This window comes from Coloeus monedula (genome assembly GCF_965178545.1).
Source record: "Coloeus monedula genome assembly, chromosome: 1".
Taxonomy (NCBI): Eukaryota; Metazoa; Chordata; class Aves; order Passeriformes; family Corvidae; genus Coloeus; species Coloeus monedula.
The window spans coordinates 25,358,562-25,376,885 of NC_138781.1; the positions used below are offsets into that span (position 1 = coordinate 25,358,562).

Here is an 18,324-nt window from a genome sequence, read left to right on the forward strand (position 1 = left end):
ACACTGGATTTTGTTCAGGTCAAGTAACATTTTTGGTAAAGAATATAATTGCAATTGCATGTTTCTAAGATCTTGTAAATAGCATGACATTATTTTAAAAACTTATGAAAAATGCATTTACAGTGTTCCTTTAAGTGTTTTAACACAGCTTCAGCTGAAATTGCTTTATTCCAAAGCAACTGAATATAGAGTATTTTTATAAGGACCTCTTTGTCTCTCTGCAAATGACTGAGATACAGATACTTTCCAGAAAGAGAATGCACCAGAAAATACCCAACCTTACATTTTACTAGCCATAGTTATTTAGCACCATAAAACATCAGTTGCTCTGTTCCTGAAGATTATGTTGTAGCTAAAGCAAAACAGCATGATTAGCAGAGTCAAGTAGTGCCTAGAGGCCTTATGCAAGTTTAGGTTTGGCACCATACAAACACACAGGCTCCATTCAGTATGGTAAAGCCATTCTACAGCCAAAGCAGAGGCAATTCCATAGATCAAAAGCAAAAATGAAGCTAAAATTCAGCAGCACATTCATGCCATCCTCCAGGAAATACAGTATCACATACCTCCTTGTCATACTCCTTGGACAACATAAACAAATAAAATAGATATTGGCCTAAACAAGCTGGTCAGAAGACACACTGTTATCATTCAGGGCTGTAAGCTTGTCTACATTACAGCTCTAGGAGGAGTGCCTTTAACACGTGGTTTGAGGCACACGTGGAAGAGCTTCTCTAACCTCTTGCGACACAAAGCTGCATAGAAAGAGGAAATTATTTCCCGGTGTGATAAAATCCAGATAACTTTAAATACTTTTCAGCAGGCATCACAAAATACAAGATATACACATAACTGCTGGGTCCAGTAGCGCTCTCCTGGGCTATACAGGAAGTAAAGCCACCCTGCAATTCCTCTTACAGGGACACCATAATGGAAATAAGCAAGTTTCAAAAATTTGCCAAAACCACTGGCAGTTGCAAATTGTGATGGCATCAGTACCTAACATATTGAAGACATGAAGCAACCTCTTTCGCCACCTCCTATTACCCCCACCTTGCTCTGATAAGGAAAGGTGGGGTCAGAGAGGAAACAGTAGTACAAAGACACAGGTAAACTCAATTGAGACCAAACTCCCATTCTAATAAAGCTTCTTTTCAGGGTAACTCAGTATCCACTGCAGAAGAGAACTGTATACACTTTATCCACATCAGAGTTGCTCCATGAGTGCCTTTCCTGGGATGATTCTTGTCAGTGGGCCCTGTAACACTGCGAGCCTTGTAAGACTAGGACTCAAGCAGTCTTCCTGAAGGTAACCACGATAAGGAAAGATTTATGCAGTAAAAGAAACCAAATAGAACTAAACACATAAACTATGACAGGCAGGACAGTGGAGTAAATTACTTGGCTTCTTCTCTGTTTCAGCTGCAGTCATCGTTCATGCTACTTTGTACTTAGAAAAGGTCTGAAGTTATCAGCACTCATACAAATTCAGTGTCCCTCTATCAGGCAAATTCTGGTCTCTTAAGAAATCAAGATGCAGTAATAAGTCATAAGCAGCATAAATACATGGTTTTTTTCTGAGAGGAAAGTGGAAAGAAGAGTCTTATGATACATACAGTTTTTAAGAATTTACATATTTCTGCACAGATCCAAAATAACTATGCATGAGCAAGCACTGCTGGACCTGTACAGACTAGCAACAGGACTTTCCATATGGATATTACATAATGTTATCACATCCAAAAAAATTACCGTGGTACCATTAAGTGCCATGACACTAATTAAATCTATAGTACATAAACTCAGTGGTGCTTCAGAGAAACAGATTGCTCTCTCCTTACTCACCAACCACTTTCCTCTCCAAAACTGATCTCACTGAGTGGCTGGAGCCTGTCCACAATGGACTCCACTCCTTTCATGGACACAGTAGCCCATCATGATGCCAGAATCCCTCACCTCTTCTTTTCTGAGGGCCCAACAAATCCATGTCCAATGCAATGCAATTCTTATCTTCCATTTTGCTGGAGGAAGGGAAGAATGGCACAACTGAGGGCAAGAAGAACGAATTCAGTCTGTTCCCAGGCACACCCCACGCTACTGCTAGCACAGGAGAGAGGAGCACGGGAGAAGGAGCTGAACAAAGAGGCACAGTGGAACTGTATGATGCACAAAGGGACACACTGGGTGTGCATGGCAGCAAAATAATCAAAGCGGCATGGTTGTGCCAGCATCTAATATTTTCAGGATTGTTTGCAATCACATTTATTTAGAATTGCATTGCAATGGTGCCTGCATTTCAACCACTGCTTACCCAAACCTCACTAATTCACATTCTCCAGGACAGGCACTGAATCGCTTCTGCAGACAAAAAGGTTCGTAGAGGCAGGGCCAGTGGCATCAATCCCTCACAGAACTCCAGGTAATACAGCTGAGGTGATGCATCTTGCAGGACTGGGATGTTCAGTGTGAGATGTCTGACTACAGTAACACCAAGAAATAAAAGGAGCCTGTGACTGGGGACTAACTATTTTTGATATGACAAGGTTTAGGACTTTAAAGGGAAATGTGGCAGTAACCAGAAACAACATTTAACTCCACTGGTACAGCTTCCATAATAAACAGTTTCAGAAAAACACAAGAGAAAAGAGAATTAAAAAAAAAAAGTTAAATACATCAAAATTGCATAACCAATTTTCTTTACCTTGCATTAGAACTATCCCAAATATTTTCCCATAAGTCAGCAACAAATCTCTTTTTGTTACATTATTGATTTAGTTCTGACAGTCAGGCATTTGTTCTTCGAAAGACTTACACATGCACTTAAAATTAAGCATGCAAGCAGTCCCCTCGGGTACTGATGTAAGGTTCATGCCTTCTCTTGAACAGTCATTTTACACCTAGCTTTTTTAGCATGCAGTATTTGTGTTCACTTTGCTCGTAAGACAATAATTTTAAAATAGTTTATACATTCTGGGTAGTACGGGCAACCAATACGTGCCCCATGGATAAAAGTTCACACACGACACACAAAAAACCAATTACATTAGAAACAGAGATATTCCACAGTATTTAAAAATCAACTCCTGTATCACTATTATGCAGTTCATACAATTATTGAAGTTTATTCCCTGCTATCCATAGCATATTCAATGCTATCCATAGCAGAGATAAAGTGTAATGGTGTTCAAGTGCTTCCATGCTAAGCCACTGTGTTTACAGTTTTCTAGGCTTTGATTTATCTACCAAAATTATTTGAGTTTGGAATTTTCACTAATGCAATTTTTAACTGTTTTGAATGTAGCTTAGTGGTTATGAAATATAAAGTTTAAAAATATTATGTATACTAGCTCCCCTTATAAATGTCAGTTTCTGACCTTAAGTTGAACAGACAAAGTAGCACAGTAGCAAAGGCAAAATCAGCTACAGAAAGAAGTCTCATTGAGACATACCTTAGAACCTCCCACTGAAAATATGTTCATATTTTACCAAGCAGTAGAACTTTAAAAAGACAGCAAGTCACATTTTGCACATGCATAAGACAACAGTTATGCCCAGAACTGTGTAGCGGAATAGGGATCAAGGGTAACTGACATTCACTCAACACAAACATTTAATTTTGCTGTAAGATACACACCAGGTGAGTGGCAAGGGGCATTAGCTAGACTATGTAAATTCTCTGTAGAACTATATGGCTAAAGGGCAGAAAAACAACATTGTGATTGCATTGTTAAACACTCAAAATGAAGAAATAAGCAGGACACACTATGTAAAACATTAGTGCTTTGTACGTGCATTACCATGAAGAGGTTCCACATAGCCTCTTTTTTTTGCACAATGCAGAAAAAGCAGCCAGTACCCAGGACAGTAATTTAGTTACCAGTGGGGTAAAAATCTACTGGGAAATCTCACCTCTGGTTTTTACTGGCAATTTGTGCTAATATAATTTACAGTGTAGTTTTCCCAAAGCAGTTTCAGAAAATGTTTTCAAAGTTTAAGAAAACACACTGATGTCAATATTCAATGTTTAAAATATTGTATAAGTTGCAAACATTGAGCTATATACAACAAAGGAAATTAAATGGGGCTGTAGTGCCCATTTCTTGATACCTGAGTGCTTAACTATGCAGCCTTAACAGTATTCCATTTGGGTTTTCGTTTTGAGAGACTGAATTCCTAGAGTCTGCTTAAAATGTCAACATTTGAAATCGTGCAAGCAAAGACCAATTACATTCAGTCCCAAAGACTCTATGCCTAAAAGGGTATAATTAAAAAATTAAAGGAAGCGGTCATGCAGGATACTGGCAAGGAAAAAGTACTAAAGAAATTTTAGAAAAAGCATTTAACTCACCAGTCCATTGTTTGGCTGAGGTGAAAAAGGCAAACATTACTGAGATGCATCAGTGAGGAAGTTAGAACACAAACCAAGGCCCATGCCTGCAAGCACACGTGAGTAACTTGAGGCCCAGAAGCTCTTTCCGTGGCAAAGTTATTCATATGTGTGCTTGCAGAACCTAAGCTGAAATCGTACCCTTAAAGTACAAAATGCTACTTGCATTTTGCAACTGACCTCAATAAAAATAGAAATTCACCTGTGTTTAACTGTTTCAACTGAAGACAAAAACCCCCTTGAAGTCTAACAAGGTAATGTAATAATTAATCCATTCTAGCTGCTCAGAGTTACAGTTCGTTTGTTTCTAACATAAGTCTCTCAGAACGCATTTAGGTTTACAACCAGAAGCCTTCCTTGAAAGCTATGTGAGGACTGTACACTCTGGGGTACAAAGAGCTGTATCTCTGCCTTGCAATGCACCAAGAATGCATATGACATGAGGATTAAGCCATTATTCATTTTATTGGGTATCTCTCTGCCAAGCCTGATGTAACCCGAAATGTACAATATTCAGTTAAGTGTCTCTTAAAGTGCTGAGTCTTTCTAACATATAATTGTGTAGATTTTGGGGATCTGAACTGTGTAAGAAATCTAGCTGAAAGAAAAAGGGCACCATGCAAATGTAGCATGGAGCACACGTGTCTACCCAATTAGACAAACACTAACTACATATACAGTATTTTTTGAGTATATGTAACTACTACAGGTTCAAATGGATTGCAGAATACAAAACCACTGCTTGGAGAAGAGAAAATAAGTAAAAGGTTCAAAAATTCAGAGAATGAAAGACTTTTACATCTTTAAAAGCCAATGGTTTGGTAAGAAGTAACTGATATGCTGTGTGTATGGACCAGTAGGCAATCAAAAATTTTAAAAAAAGCTAGACAGGGCAGCTGAGATTCACAAATAGCGAACACAAGATTTGGGGATGACTGTTCCAATACATGCTAGCAATGAGAAGTCAAACATTGCTCAATCCATTAAAACAGCACGCAGTTCAGATAACCTAAGTTCTTATTGAGAAAGGTGCTGACCAAAGCAGCTCTGCTCTAGACAAGCTGAAATAAAGGAGCACACAATTACAGACACACTGAGCCATGTGCTGCTTTGAGTTGTTGGCGGAAGCTTTGTTTCTGATGTTTCCTCAACGTAAGTTTCACCACTGATTTCAATATAAGAAGGACATGGAGTATTTTCTTTTTAAAGTGTCAGTATTCAAATACGAAACCTAATGAAAGTAGTAAGTTTTGAAACACCAACACTACATCTAATTTTATCTGCCATTCGATATGGACTTGATCCAGCTAATTGCAAATTTTTCTTCTGGGATGGGAGTATATTTTAGGCAATTAAATAAAGTATTTCAATTTGTTTATCCTTCTGATCTGCAAAGAAGTCTAAATAGCAGGTATCAACCTCACAGGAGAGCACTGAGACGTAAAAATGGTTGGAAATTATAACCAAATGTGAAAACAGAAGGTAAAAATAGGTACATGGAGAAAATGGGAGAAAAAGCAAAAAAAGACCATCACACTAAGGCCTGCAAGCAGGACAGGGCCAATATCTGTGCCCACTCCGGGACCCACCAGCCGCCGTCCCAAGAACCCGCTGCATTCTCTCGTCTAAACCGGTGTGTGTGTCCGCATGTATAACATGAGTGTACGTGTATATTTATGCATCTGTACATTGTGAAAGAAGGTGCATGGTGGGGCTCTCACTGAGGCACTACTGGGCCCAACTGCGCTTGGCGGAGCCGCGGCCGGGCCAAGGCACAGGTGCCCGGCGGGGCTGTGCGGGGCCGCGCCGGGGAGAGCGACACCGGCACCGACCCCGGCACCGGCACCGACCCAGCGGCACCGACCGCGGGAGGCGCCGCGCAGTGTCATTCACACCGATGATGCATCGCAAGCGGAGCGCAGGCCCGCTGCTCCCGGCGCGGGCAGGTGCGGATCCTCGCCGAGCTGGCACCCAGCCCCACCGGCCGGGGGGCCGCCCGCTGCCCACTGCCCGCTCCCCCGGGGCCGGCGGCGAGCGGCCGCAGAGCCCCGAGGAGGAGGCGCCACCGCCGGGCTTCGTCAAGGACAGGCCCGAGGTCAAGCCCGGCAACCGCCCCGCCGCGGCCCCTTCCCCGCCGCCGCCCGCCGCATGCCCGCCCGCCGGCGGCGGTGCCTTACCTTGGCAGCCATGCTGTGCCCGGCGCGGCCACCCCTTCCCGTCCCTTCCCTTCCTCCGCTCCCCTCCCTTCCGACCGCGGCACGCAGCTTCCCCGCCTGCGCACCAGCCCGCCAGCGCCGGCCGTCACCGCTCGCTCTCACAGGCAAGGACGGGGCGCCGCCCCCGCCCGGCCCCGCCGCGGCCCCGTGATCGCCCGGCACGGTCCGGACCGGCCCCGCGGGCCCCGCGCTTGGCGGCGGGCGAGGCTGTGGGAGATGCGGCCTCGGGCACCGGCGGAACGCCGGCGTTGCAGGGCGAGCACCGCCTCATCCCTGTGAAAGGCCTGATTGCCCTCCGGGTTCCTCCACGGTTACGGCTGGTGGCCCAGCGGGGGCAGGGGAACTCGGAGCTCTTGGGGGCCCTGCAGCCTCTCCGCCCGCAGACGGTGACCGTGCCACCAGTTGGTGACTCGCGCTGCTGACCCCAGGGAATGCCCCCGCCGTGTTCGGAGAACACCGGGGCAAGCAGCGGAAGGATGCCAACACCTTCAAATCGAACCCTGCTGTCTTGCCCAGCGCTGTTTTCTACCCCTCAAGACAGGCTGCTGTTGGAGGGATATTTCATCCAGTTGCAGCATCTCGAGCCATCATTCTGGGATGTCCCAAAACCAAGCTGTGCCTTCAACCAAATTTTGTCAGCGCTGTGCTAGTTTCTAAGTCAGCATGAACGTGACACATGGGCAGCCCCGCTGCAGTCCAGAGCTGTTTCCGAGACGGCCGCAAGCATGGCACGCTCAGCCTCACCGGCGGTTTGCAGACTGCCTAGCACAGCCTGCCCGGGCGTGTTTGGCAGTGCACCGTTTGGGATGCGGGCCTGTGGCTGCCTCCAGGGCAATCGCCAGGCTGCCAGTGCCCACTCTGGCTGGTCTCGGGCCTTCTGAGGGGATTTTAGGATAGACTGGGGTTGGTAATAGAGGCAGGGAGCTTACCACGTGCGTGTAACTAAAAGGTTGCATATAAAACCAGCTCCAGGGCAAGTTTTCAAGTTAATAATGATGTATCAAGTTAGTCATAGCTTTGAGGTAGCTATTTCAGCGCTTTCCCTTAAACGGAGTTATGTAAAGATACTAAAAAGGTAAAGGATCTCAAAGACACCTATTACATTATAAACCGAAAACATTTAACTCTTTAATTGTTTTGTCTTAGAGACAGTAGGGGAATGATAAGGATTCCTAAATGCATCTTCACGGTAGAGAAATTATAAGGATTCATAAACAGATCTGTATTTGCCCACTCTAAATCTGTGAAGAATATCTGTTTTTACATTTTCAGTCCAACAAGTCAACTAATTCCAGTGTTTCGGCAAACTGTAGTCTCCCCTGTGCCCCTTGGAAGTTTCTTCCATCACCTCTGAGGCCCAGCAACATATATACCCCCTTTTCAGCAATCTCCCAATCTCAGCTTCTTGTAAAAGCCTCCCACTCACAGGATTCTCTTCCTTTTCTGCCTCCCCCACATATGCGTGCCCACTGCACATGCTCAGCTGTTCTGTGAGACAGCACAACCTTTCTCTTCTTGCTGCATCTCACTGACCTAGAAAATAGCAGTTAGACCAAAGCAGACTTGGAGCCTTCCTCCAACCCCACTTCTCCAAATAAACACGAAGAACAGACTATGTAGTGCTTATCTGCAAACTAGATAAGTAAATACTGTCACCTTGTCATAAATGAATAGATAATAACAGTCCATTTATAAACAATAGAAAACAATCTTCGATTATTTTAATGATACCACTAAGAAGAGAAGAATTACATAGAGAAAATAACATAACAATTGTCTTAGAATACAAACACAACATTCTGTGTATATTCATAAGTCAGGATATTTAGATGTGAGACTGAAAGTTGGTCCTATTGAGCTTTATTTTTGTGAAAACAAGCTTCAATGGATTTTTTTTCCCATTTAAGACTGCTAAGAAAATTACTAGAATTCTCATGTTATACTGCCACATGATCTTGAGCCAATTCTCAAGGAAAAACACTAGTAAAAAAACTGCCTATGTTTCAAGTAGACTGGTGGTGAAATTCAGTGAGGTGAGTGAAGAAGGATGACCCTGGAAAGCCTTATTCAACTGCTCCCTAAATACAACAGCACCTGAGCTCTTTTAACACTTAGAATCATAGAATCATGGAATGGTTCAGTTTGGAAGGGATCTCTGAAGGTCACCTAGTCCCAGCCTTCTGCAATGAATGGGACGTCATCAACTGGACCAGTTTACTCAGTTTATTCAAGATCAGGTTGGATGGATAGGTGCCCCATCCAACCTGGTCTTGAATATTTCCAGGGATGGGGCATCTACTACCTCTTTGGGCAACCTGTTCCAGTGTTTCACCACTCTCACTGTAAAATATATCCTTTCCTTTGTCTAGTCAAATCTTCTTCCTTTCCCATCCTTCAAGAGCTCCAGACACCTCAAGATCTGAGCATGCCTTCAGCACTGCCTTGGTCCTGACAAGACTGAAAGGTCACTGCCTTGCTTACAGGAAAACCTGAGTTTGGCCTCACAGGTCTCTGATCACGACCAACATGCATGTACAGGACCAAGTTCCTTATCTTCATAGAAAAGGCAGTGAAGGCTAATAATGTTCATGTTTTAGATGGCAAGCAGTATGACTGTAGTGGGTAGTGGATTATAGCACTCTTCTTGGCCACATAATCAACTTGTTTTCAAAGTCCACTGTTGACTGAGGTTAGGTTCAGGCCCATGTGTCATACTCATTTCAGTATGTTTTAACCACAAAGCCTTAGACTGGGGAAGAGAGGGGGAACATTTTTCATTCTTTCTAGTGAAGACATGTTACTAGGAGGAGAATCCAAGATCAGCTGGACTGGAGAGAAACATGACTCTTTTATATGGTAAAATGCGATAGGATGAGGATGAAGTTGTGAGTCAGTTTTCATTACAAAGCATACAAGTATTATTTAGAGAAGATAGGACATTGTGTCTCTCCAGACAATGGTTTTTTTCAGTATTTTATTTGTAATACTCACAAAACATGCAGTGATTTCAGGGCTCTTTTTTACAATGAAAAACAACCTGGAGTTAGCTCCTTCTTGTGCTCTCTTCTGATAGGACATCTTGAATTTGTTTGTACACGTGGGGATGGGTTTTGCAGAAAGAGCTGTAGCTTGTTTCCAAAAGAAGCTACAACCAAGTACCTGGACACTGTCCTTGTGGTAAAAAATTAGGCTTTGATTGTTTTCATGTAGAAGACAGAATGAGAGCTGATTCACTGCTTGATGTTTTAGCTGTTAGGGTATTGTATAGCAGGGCAACGTATCTTAATAGACACACAGGATCTTTGCTGAGTTTATTAACAATTACCCTGGAGAGACCAATGGCCTGGGGCTCATGATTTTTTAGACTTGCTAAACAACTGATAAAGTATTATTAAGTAATGTAAGGCAGAGCTCAGTGTGCTGGCTATTTTGGATCTTACTCATTACTCTTTCTGTTACTACTTTCATTACTCTTTCTATGATTTCTCTTAGAATGTTCTGGATTTTGTATGGGCAGATGAATGCCTAAAATGTGGGCATTGCACTATGTAGCCTAAAGGCAAGTAAATATCTTCTTGGATCCAGAAAGATCTGAGTGCATCTGGGGAGGTCTGGAGAGGACTGGATCAGGGAAAATCAGATCTGGACAGATCTGGATTACCATCTACCTTGGTGAAAGGCTGAGGTAAAGCAAAGACTGACCCAAGGCCCTCAAGATCTGTGCTATCCAAATTATTGGTCTGTTTTTCTCAGTATACCTTCTTTCTTCCTCACAGCATAGAAACTATCTTCTGGATGGCTCCTTCTGTGTTATATTGTATGTTCAGCAACACGGATATTTTGCTGTGTGCTAACTTACCACAAAACTGGCACCAAGTACATCTTCCTACAAGTACAGCTTACAGTCAAAATAAACAAGGGGCCTCAATCCTAGTGGGAAAGAGCTGGACATTAAAAAGAAACGAGTGCAAGGTTTTCCTGAGCAGATCTTGTTTCTTAAAACTCTTTATTGACCTCTCTCCTTCCTCTCTCCTTAAGCGAAGTCTTAAGGAAAGGCACGAAGCAGTATCCCCTTCCTTAGGTCAAGGGGTTGGTGTGGATTTTTTTGTTCTTTCTGTGGGGTTTCTTTTTGTCTTGTTTTGTTCTTAATAAAGGATGTTTGGCTGATGTGAGTTAGCACATCAGTTTTAGTGACTCTTAGCCAAGAATTTATGCTGCACAGTAGGCCTAACCCTGAGAACTTCTCTAATAAAATGTGACTCACTCTGAATGAATCATTCACAGTTCTTCTGTTTGAAGGATATTCACTGCAGATCACGATTTCCTCAAATACATTTGCTGTTTTTTTGGTTATTTTGTAACATTGTCTAATGATTGTCAATATTTCCTTTTTTGCTGTTGTTCTTTGAAGTCACACATATTCTTAATTTAAACCCTGTTGTTTATTTGCGATTTTTGAGAAGGTCAGCCAAACATGATCTTATTCCCTTTCTTAAATCAAGATTTTCAAGTACTTTTACATGCACATCTAGAATTCGTTGTCTATCAGTGTTTCTGCCAGTGAAAAAAACAAACTGGTCATTTAAATAGTTCAAGGAAAAGTGAATGTAAAAGCAGCATGTAGAAGTATGACTAATTCATTAAAAAATCCATGGTAGTATATTTTCATGGCTTTCCCATTGCAAAATGCAACACCATCTCCCAGCATGCGTATTACGTCTACCAGGAGAGTGGAATTCACAAAGTTGGAAGGAGACAGCTATGATTCTGTCTTACAGCTGATAATGGCATTTACACAGGCATTGCTGTAAAAATAAAGCAGCTGAAAATGCTTTACCAGAGCTATGTTTTAGAAATGCTTCTGAAATAACTGGAGAAATATTGCTGCTGATGATGAGTAGGGGGTTAATTCTTCTGTTGGTGTAAATCAGTGTAGGTGGTAGATTTGTGCTGATTTACATTGGTAAAGCCCAAAAGGTAGAGGGGATACAGGACAAACGAAAGATGCTGTATTTATTTCACAAGTGAAAAATACTTCATAACTCAGGCACATCATTGACATGAATAAGTTATGAAAAATCTTCACAGCCAAAAGAACATAATCATCCTTCATGTATAACAGATTTGTTTATTCTGTAAAGATTCATTTCAGTTGATTAATTATCTGTATCTGCTGATGGTGGAGGTAACAAGCCATCTCTGATGAGAGAATCATTTTAGGACATGCTCAGAATATTTTATCACCTAGCACAAGTTGTGTATGCTTAGAATATTTATCATACTGTGTACCAATAGTATCACATTTTATAAGTACTGAATGTAAATTATATTAAAGATATAGGATCTATCTATATTTTTCTTGGGTTTTTTTTAAAAGAAGGATATAAAAAATTAAAACACACTAATGGTTGTGTTTGCATGTCAAGTGCTGAACTGTGCTGCTGCATTAAGTCATTGTTATTCTGGACCAGTAAAAATTTGCATAAATGCAAATGGAAGCCCCTAACAATATCCTCAGAATTGTTTCACCATTCACCAAATCCAACCAGTACCAGGCACATTGCACACTCACTAGCCATTATTTACAGATGGAAGCTAACAAGATGGAGGTTTATCAAGAGAAAAATTACCTTCTTTTTTCTGCAATTTTATTTATTACCTAAGCTAAATTGCAACTCCAAGTTAAAATACCAAAAGAGGGATTAGATCATCTCAATACTGAAGCATTTATGAAGAGGGAGAAAATTATAATAAATCTGTCAATCACTGCAAAATAAAAAGCAAAAGTAGATCAGATTTTTAATACAGTATATTAATTTGCTATTTATGAAGTTAACCTTAGTAACCGAAATACCTAGAATGTAAAGTATTATCCCTAACAAGATAGATTGAAATCTGTTACTAAATCCATTGAATAGACACACTGCTTTAATCAGACTTTACTCACAGAAAAGACTAGGCGTCATTTAACAATATTTGTAGGTCTTTAAAGTGTACGTATGAATGTCCCCATACGCTGAACTTGCATTGTGTGCAAAAGGACAGCTGGATTTTAATTAGCCAAGACTTTGCAGAAAGTAATAGAACCTCTGCAGAGTTTTGTAAGAAGCACTGAATTTCTCATAGCTTCAACAAATTTACATGCTTGAAAATATAAACATTTGGTCATCTTGAGACTCAATGCTTTCTTTCATTCTCCAGCCAAAATCCATCATTTTTTATTTTCCATGGAGATAAAACATTTATTAATTATTAAGACACATTTCCAAGGGACTTACTGTGAACTAGTCTTTTTTCACAAGCTGAAGAAAGATGGTCTGGCTCAAAGTCCTTTAAAGCCAGCTGGAGCTTTTCTTTTAGTTTCAGTGCTTTGCTTAAAGTTGAAGACTATCACCCACCTTGGTATTTACAGCTCTCTGTTATCAGCATATGCCAGCTTTTGGAGATGGATTGAGGCAAAAGTTCAAAAGGTTTTTAATTACTTACAAGATTGGAACCACTGATAGCAGGTGTGTTTACCTGGGGATGTTGGTAACTTCTAGTTATTTGGAGTACTTGTTTTTAATTTCATTACTGAGAAATGCAGGTCACACTGCTTTTGTATGCATCTCGTCAAAAGTCAGCTGGCATCCCCTTTCAACTAGGCCTGAGACAAAAGTAGCACTCTCAGAGGAATTCCATTCCTCCACATTTTGTAAAAAACAGCAGCCTGATAAAGACTTCTTACTGCTTTCACTCAAGAACTGACTGCACTGTAGGTTCATCTCTTGTTTTCAAAGAATCCCTATTTAAAGAGGCACTAGGGAAGCCTAACTACAAGGGAAGACATCAGCCCGGCTACTTACCTCTTTTAAGCTCCAGAAGAATCCACAGGAGATCAGACTTTCTAGGTTGCTTTGCTCACATAGCTGCGTGCTTGGTAGATTGTTTCTCTCCACTTTTCTCTTTTCATTTTGTTTGCTGCTGTTTTCAGTTTGGTTAGAACCAGCCTTGGTGAAGTGGGAAGAAACCACCTGGACCTGCGGTTTCATGGAGTAGGCATGATATTCCTCAGGATGCGGATCAATGGTGACTCAGGAAAAAAGAGTTGTGCAGCTTTTGTGTTTGGTGTCTCTGAGCTTTTCCAGCCAGATGTCCACACTCTACATATCAGAAGGGGATTTTCAGGGCTTTCAAGTAAGTTCCTGAAAGTTGGACTGAGACAGATGTTTTAGTTGTTTAGTCCGCTGTTTCTGTAGTTAGCAAGATTTAAACAACAGATACAGAAAATCCCCTGCTATGCTTGCTGAAATCAGTAGGAAAATTCCCATCTGGGATTATGATTTATCCTCTGTTAGATTTTGTGGGTGGATAGAGGTGTATGAGGCAGAAAAGGATTCATCTTTTTTCTCCTTTTCCGCTGCTTCTACTACAGCAACAGTGCTAATTACATGTGAGTCAGCAAAATGTCCTTTTCCAGGGAAAGAAAGAAAGCTTGTAAAGGGGAAAAAAGTATTCATCTCTGCTGTGGTGAGGAGAACCACTTTGTCGTGTACTGCTTTCTTGTTTATATTAATATAGTGTGACTTAATGTGCACATCACTGAAATGTTCATCACCTGGTGAGGGAATCCATTACCTTAGCCTTCTGCAGGAGCATCAAAAAATAGTCATAAAATGCTCTCGAGGCCTGTGTACTTTACTCTTTTTCTAGAATATCCCTGTCAGTGTGGAGCATATGCAATCACTATGAGACACATTAGTAGATTCAGCCAGATAACTCAAATAAGTAGTGTGTATTTATTGAGAGAATACATGCAACTTTTGCTCCCAAGATTTGATTACCCTTCTTGAATCCTCAGGCACAAATCAGATGCTAAGGTGATAACCAGCACTGAAGATGTGCAGATTGGTTGTTCTTCCATTAGGGTCTGGCACTCTTTTTAGTAAGGATCTACTCACTTTCCTTTTGCCTCTTTGAAATTGGGCTTTATGACATCCACACAGAAGTTGAATCTGAAAACCATTTGGAACTTCAGAAGAGTATTCGTGACTACTTAATGTAAGGGCTTATTGGGGGAATTGTGTGTTTAAGAGACTCCTAAAGGAGCCCACTAATATTGTTGTATTGTTCAGAAATTGATATAGAATAGCATTTTGCAGCTGGAACTATAGTGGATGAGACACATCTGTCAGACTTCTTGACTCTGGGCGATTGCAAAATGCAATACTTATCTCCCACTCTGTCAATCTTGTATTGGTTCCTAGATATGTCCTTAGGCATATAGTGGGATTTTAATGGAGATTTTGGTCTTGGTTTATTTGCTCTTAAAAGCTAAGCAAACTAACAGCCTTCTCTGTATTTCCTTGTTGTACTTGATATCAAGTACTTGATATCCTGCAAAACTTGGGCATGAGTAGAAATGACTTTCAGCTCCAGAGCATGTTTTCCTCTTAATTCTGGAAGACCTGAGTTTGCTGACCTGCAGTGCCTGTTGAAGAGCCAGTTGTTAAATACGTTTTTGGACAAGAGCTGAGGAGATGAGTTCTGATCAGTTTTTGTGGAATTGTCTACCCAACTTTGCATTGACTCATTTAAGGTGAAACTCAGCAAATCATACCTTTTGAGAGTCTTGTTAGTCCCAGTCAGAGCTTTATCTCTGGAGAAAAGAAAATATTCCATGGGTGATTATGCAGAAACAAGCTCAATGTAAGCATCTAAGATACCACTTTCAGTTTCAGGGGGGAACTTTAGATGCTTAGGTCAAGTATAATAGCTGAGCTTTCAGATTCCTTTCAGGCAGATCTTCTATATTCTTGCTACTAAAATCAAAGATACTCATTTTGGTGCCAGGGAGTTTGAAATGCTTATGTAAATCATTAACATGAACCATTTATTCTGACCACAGCTACATGGGCTGAAGTTGATATATGGAATCTGTTAATCATTACTTGTCAGCTACTTGCTGCATATCAGAAGGTGATTCCAAAAGCTCCTGCCAGCTTTTCAGAGGTCAGTACCTCGGGTTCTCTTTGCTTAACTAACCAGCATCCAGCTTTTGTAAGTGATCCTGAAATGCCCAGTCAGGTGTGTTTTGTAACCTGTGACACCTGAAGAGAAATCCTAACTTCTCTCTGTCAGATCAATGAAAAGATGGTGAAACAGTTGGGAATGTTATTCCAAGGCTGGTTTTTGGTTTTTTCTTCAACAGAGTCAGGAGATACTGCAGCCCTAGAGAAGCCATATAGTATAGTTCTGCAAGTCTCCAGGCCAGGAATTGGAATTGCCTCGGAGGACTTGATCCTGCAGGGACTTTGGACACTGAACAAATTTTCACACAGTGTGGCTTGCAGCTGGGTAAATGACAGACGGTGAAAACAGCAGAAATACCTGCAGAAATGCTGGTGCCTCTCAGTTGCTTGGTGTCTGCTGATTTTATTTATTCCTAACTCATTATGGTCTGGTGCAGAAAATATTTTGGTCTTTCCCCAACAGCTACTCCTCATGAACCTCCTTATCTGGCCAATTGCCTTTCTCTTCATGGTCTCCCTTTCATTCTTTCTGCTACTGAGCAGCCTTGCTCAGTCTGAGTTTTTTCTGGTCTGGGTGCTTGCAACCTCATCCTTCTTCAGTTCACCAGTTTTCCTTTCCTAGCCCAATACTTGAAGTCCTTTGCCATTTTGTTTAAGATTTTTCAATGGCTCCACTTCCTCAGCCTCAGATTTCTTACCTCAAACTCTGTAACCCGGCACATCAATTCTGACTTATTTCTCTTGTGCCTTAATGGAGCCATTTTATCCTCTTTTGTGCAGTGAAGCAGAAAAGAAATTCCCTAATTGTAGTTTGGATCTAAAGTGTTGCATTATCCAACATCAAAGAGTAGCCATTCTGTGGCAATGTGGGGAGCCAACATCCTTCAGTTGCTGACTCAGTGTAGAACAAATATTTAAAGAATTTTGGTACCAGCCGTGAGCAAACCATTACTGCAAATCTTCAGGCTTTTCCAAATTTTCCAAAGTTTTCATCTTGTCCAAATTAGATCATTTTACTGGCGTGCAGTAATAAAAAAGCACATCCCTAATACAAGCATTAGCTCTCTATTAGTTTTCATCCATCTGATCCAGAATAGGGTGAATGCCACAGCTATCTGAAAAGACATTTAGAATTGAAAAGACATTCTTTGCCTGTCGTTCTTCAGCATCAGTTTTGCTCAAACTTTCAAAAAAATGTTACTGTGAGCCAGCCAGCTCCATGGAATATTACGGCCCAGAGTGATGGGATAATCTGTAGTCAATTGAAAATAAAATCTTATAATGGAAAATGCTGAAAAAACTTTGTATTTTTTCTCCAGTTGTATGCTGAATAAGTTATTATTGTAATCTCATTTTTTTTCCTTATTGCAGTCTTTTCTTTTTTGAGACACAGGATGTAAGTAGCTACAATTAGAAATAGTAGAACAGCAGAAAAATAATTGTTGCATTGAAGTGCTAGATGAGAGATTCCACTTGCTTTGAAGAAAAGGGCAGGTTATCAAAAAAATAGCTCAGACTAAATGCACTATTTTTTGTCAGAATTAAAATGCTTTGTATGTCCAGTCTTCTAGAAAGGTAAATGACTGCGCAGAATGTGTGTAGAAAGTCTTGACATTCCTTGAAACAATCATTGATCAGACACTGTAAAGCCTCAAACAGAGGTATGTTGGTCCTTAGAGAATGCCAGAAAATTACAACAGATTAAGAATATTTACTTTGGCAAGACAGAAGTAAAGTTTCTGGAGAAAAATGATTTTTGACACTGTTGTAGAAAGAATCGTGTAACAGTAGAAAGCATTCCAACTAGAAATGGGATTTATACAAACCACTGATTTCTTTGTTGTCTTTTGCTTCAGATAGTACCCAATTTTATTCCTGTAACTATTCTTTAATTTAGAACTAATCACAGATGTAGGGTGGAAATGGGAAACAAATTTATATTTGCAAATGCAAAATATCATTTCTATACTACTGGAGAAAATAAAAACATTTACTTATATACAACTTTTGATGTAAAAGTTAGGATCCCAGCTTTAAAAACAAAATCGTACAAATAACAGATAGTTTTTCAACACTCATGGTTTGGCAGTGTTCTGTAGAAATACATTGTTTCTTAGTAATTTTCCCAGGGATTTAGTTCCTCATGATGGTCAGTACCCTAAAACATAATGTTTTATGGAAGTGTGATGCACACCTGAACTTGGAAGTTGGTGTTATACTAAAGATCACGGATCCTACCTTTAGGTTTGCACAATTCTTTTGCTGAATAAGTAAAAAACGATAGATTGCACTGACTATATGCACCATTCATTTTTAGTGGAAAGTGGAGTTTTAATGTGCTGCAGTGTATTCTTACTGTTCTTCAGAGTGGAAGGTACATACATATGATTGCTTTCATCTGATGCCTGGAAGAAATTCTGGTTTCAGGCTGCAGTAGTCGTGCTGGGTTAGCTGGAAGTTGAGAGGAAATGTTTTTAATAGATGCATGGTAAAAAACTGGTTAAAGGCTACTGCTGTTGAAGAACAAAGTTAGGCTAAGAATAACCAAAGGCTGAGCTCAAAGGTTTATTTTTTTCATTATAGATTAATTAATTATAAATTCTTAATGTGCACTACTTCTCAAGAAACAAACCAAAACAATGCTCTAGTTTCATTCTAAAGGTGTCATTAACTGTAAATCCTATTTCTCACTGAAGCAAAGCAAATACCA

At 40.7% G+C, this 18,324-nt stretch overlaps 1 protein-coding gene across 2 annotated transcripts in view; it reads right to left on the bottom strand.

The window, feature by feature from the left end:
- SLC25A13 (solute carrier family 25 member 13) overlaps positions 1-6,608 on the bottom strand; it is a 104,095-nt gene extending 97,487 nt beyond the window's left edge. For both annotated transcript variants that reach the window (XM_082285068.1, XM_082285067.1), the window contains exon 1: positions 6,565-6,608. In XM_082285068.1, coding sequence (XP_082141194.1) covers positions 6,565-6,576 — 12 coding nt within the window. In that variant the 5' untranslated portion in view covers positions 6,577-6,608. The remainder of the gene's footprint in view (positions 1-6,564) is intronic.
- Positions 6,609-18,324: the final 11,716 nt, after the last annotated feature.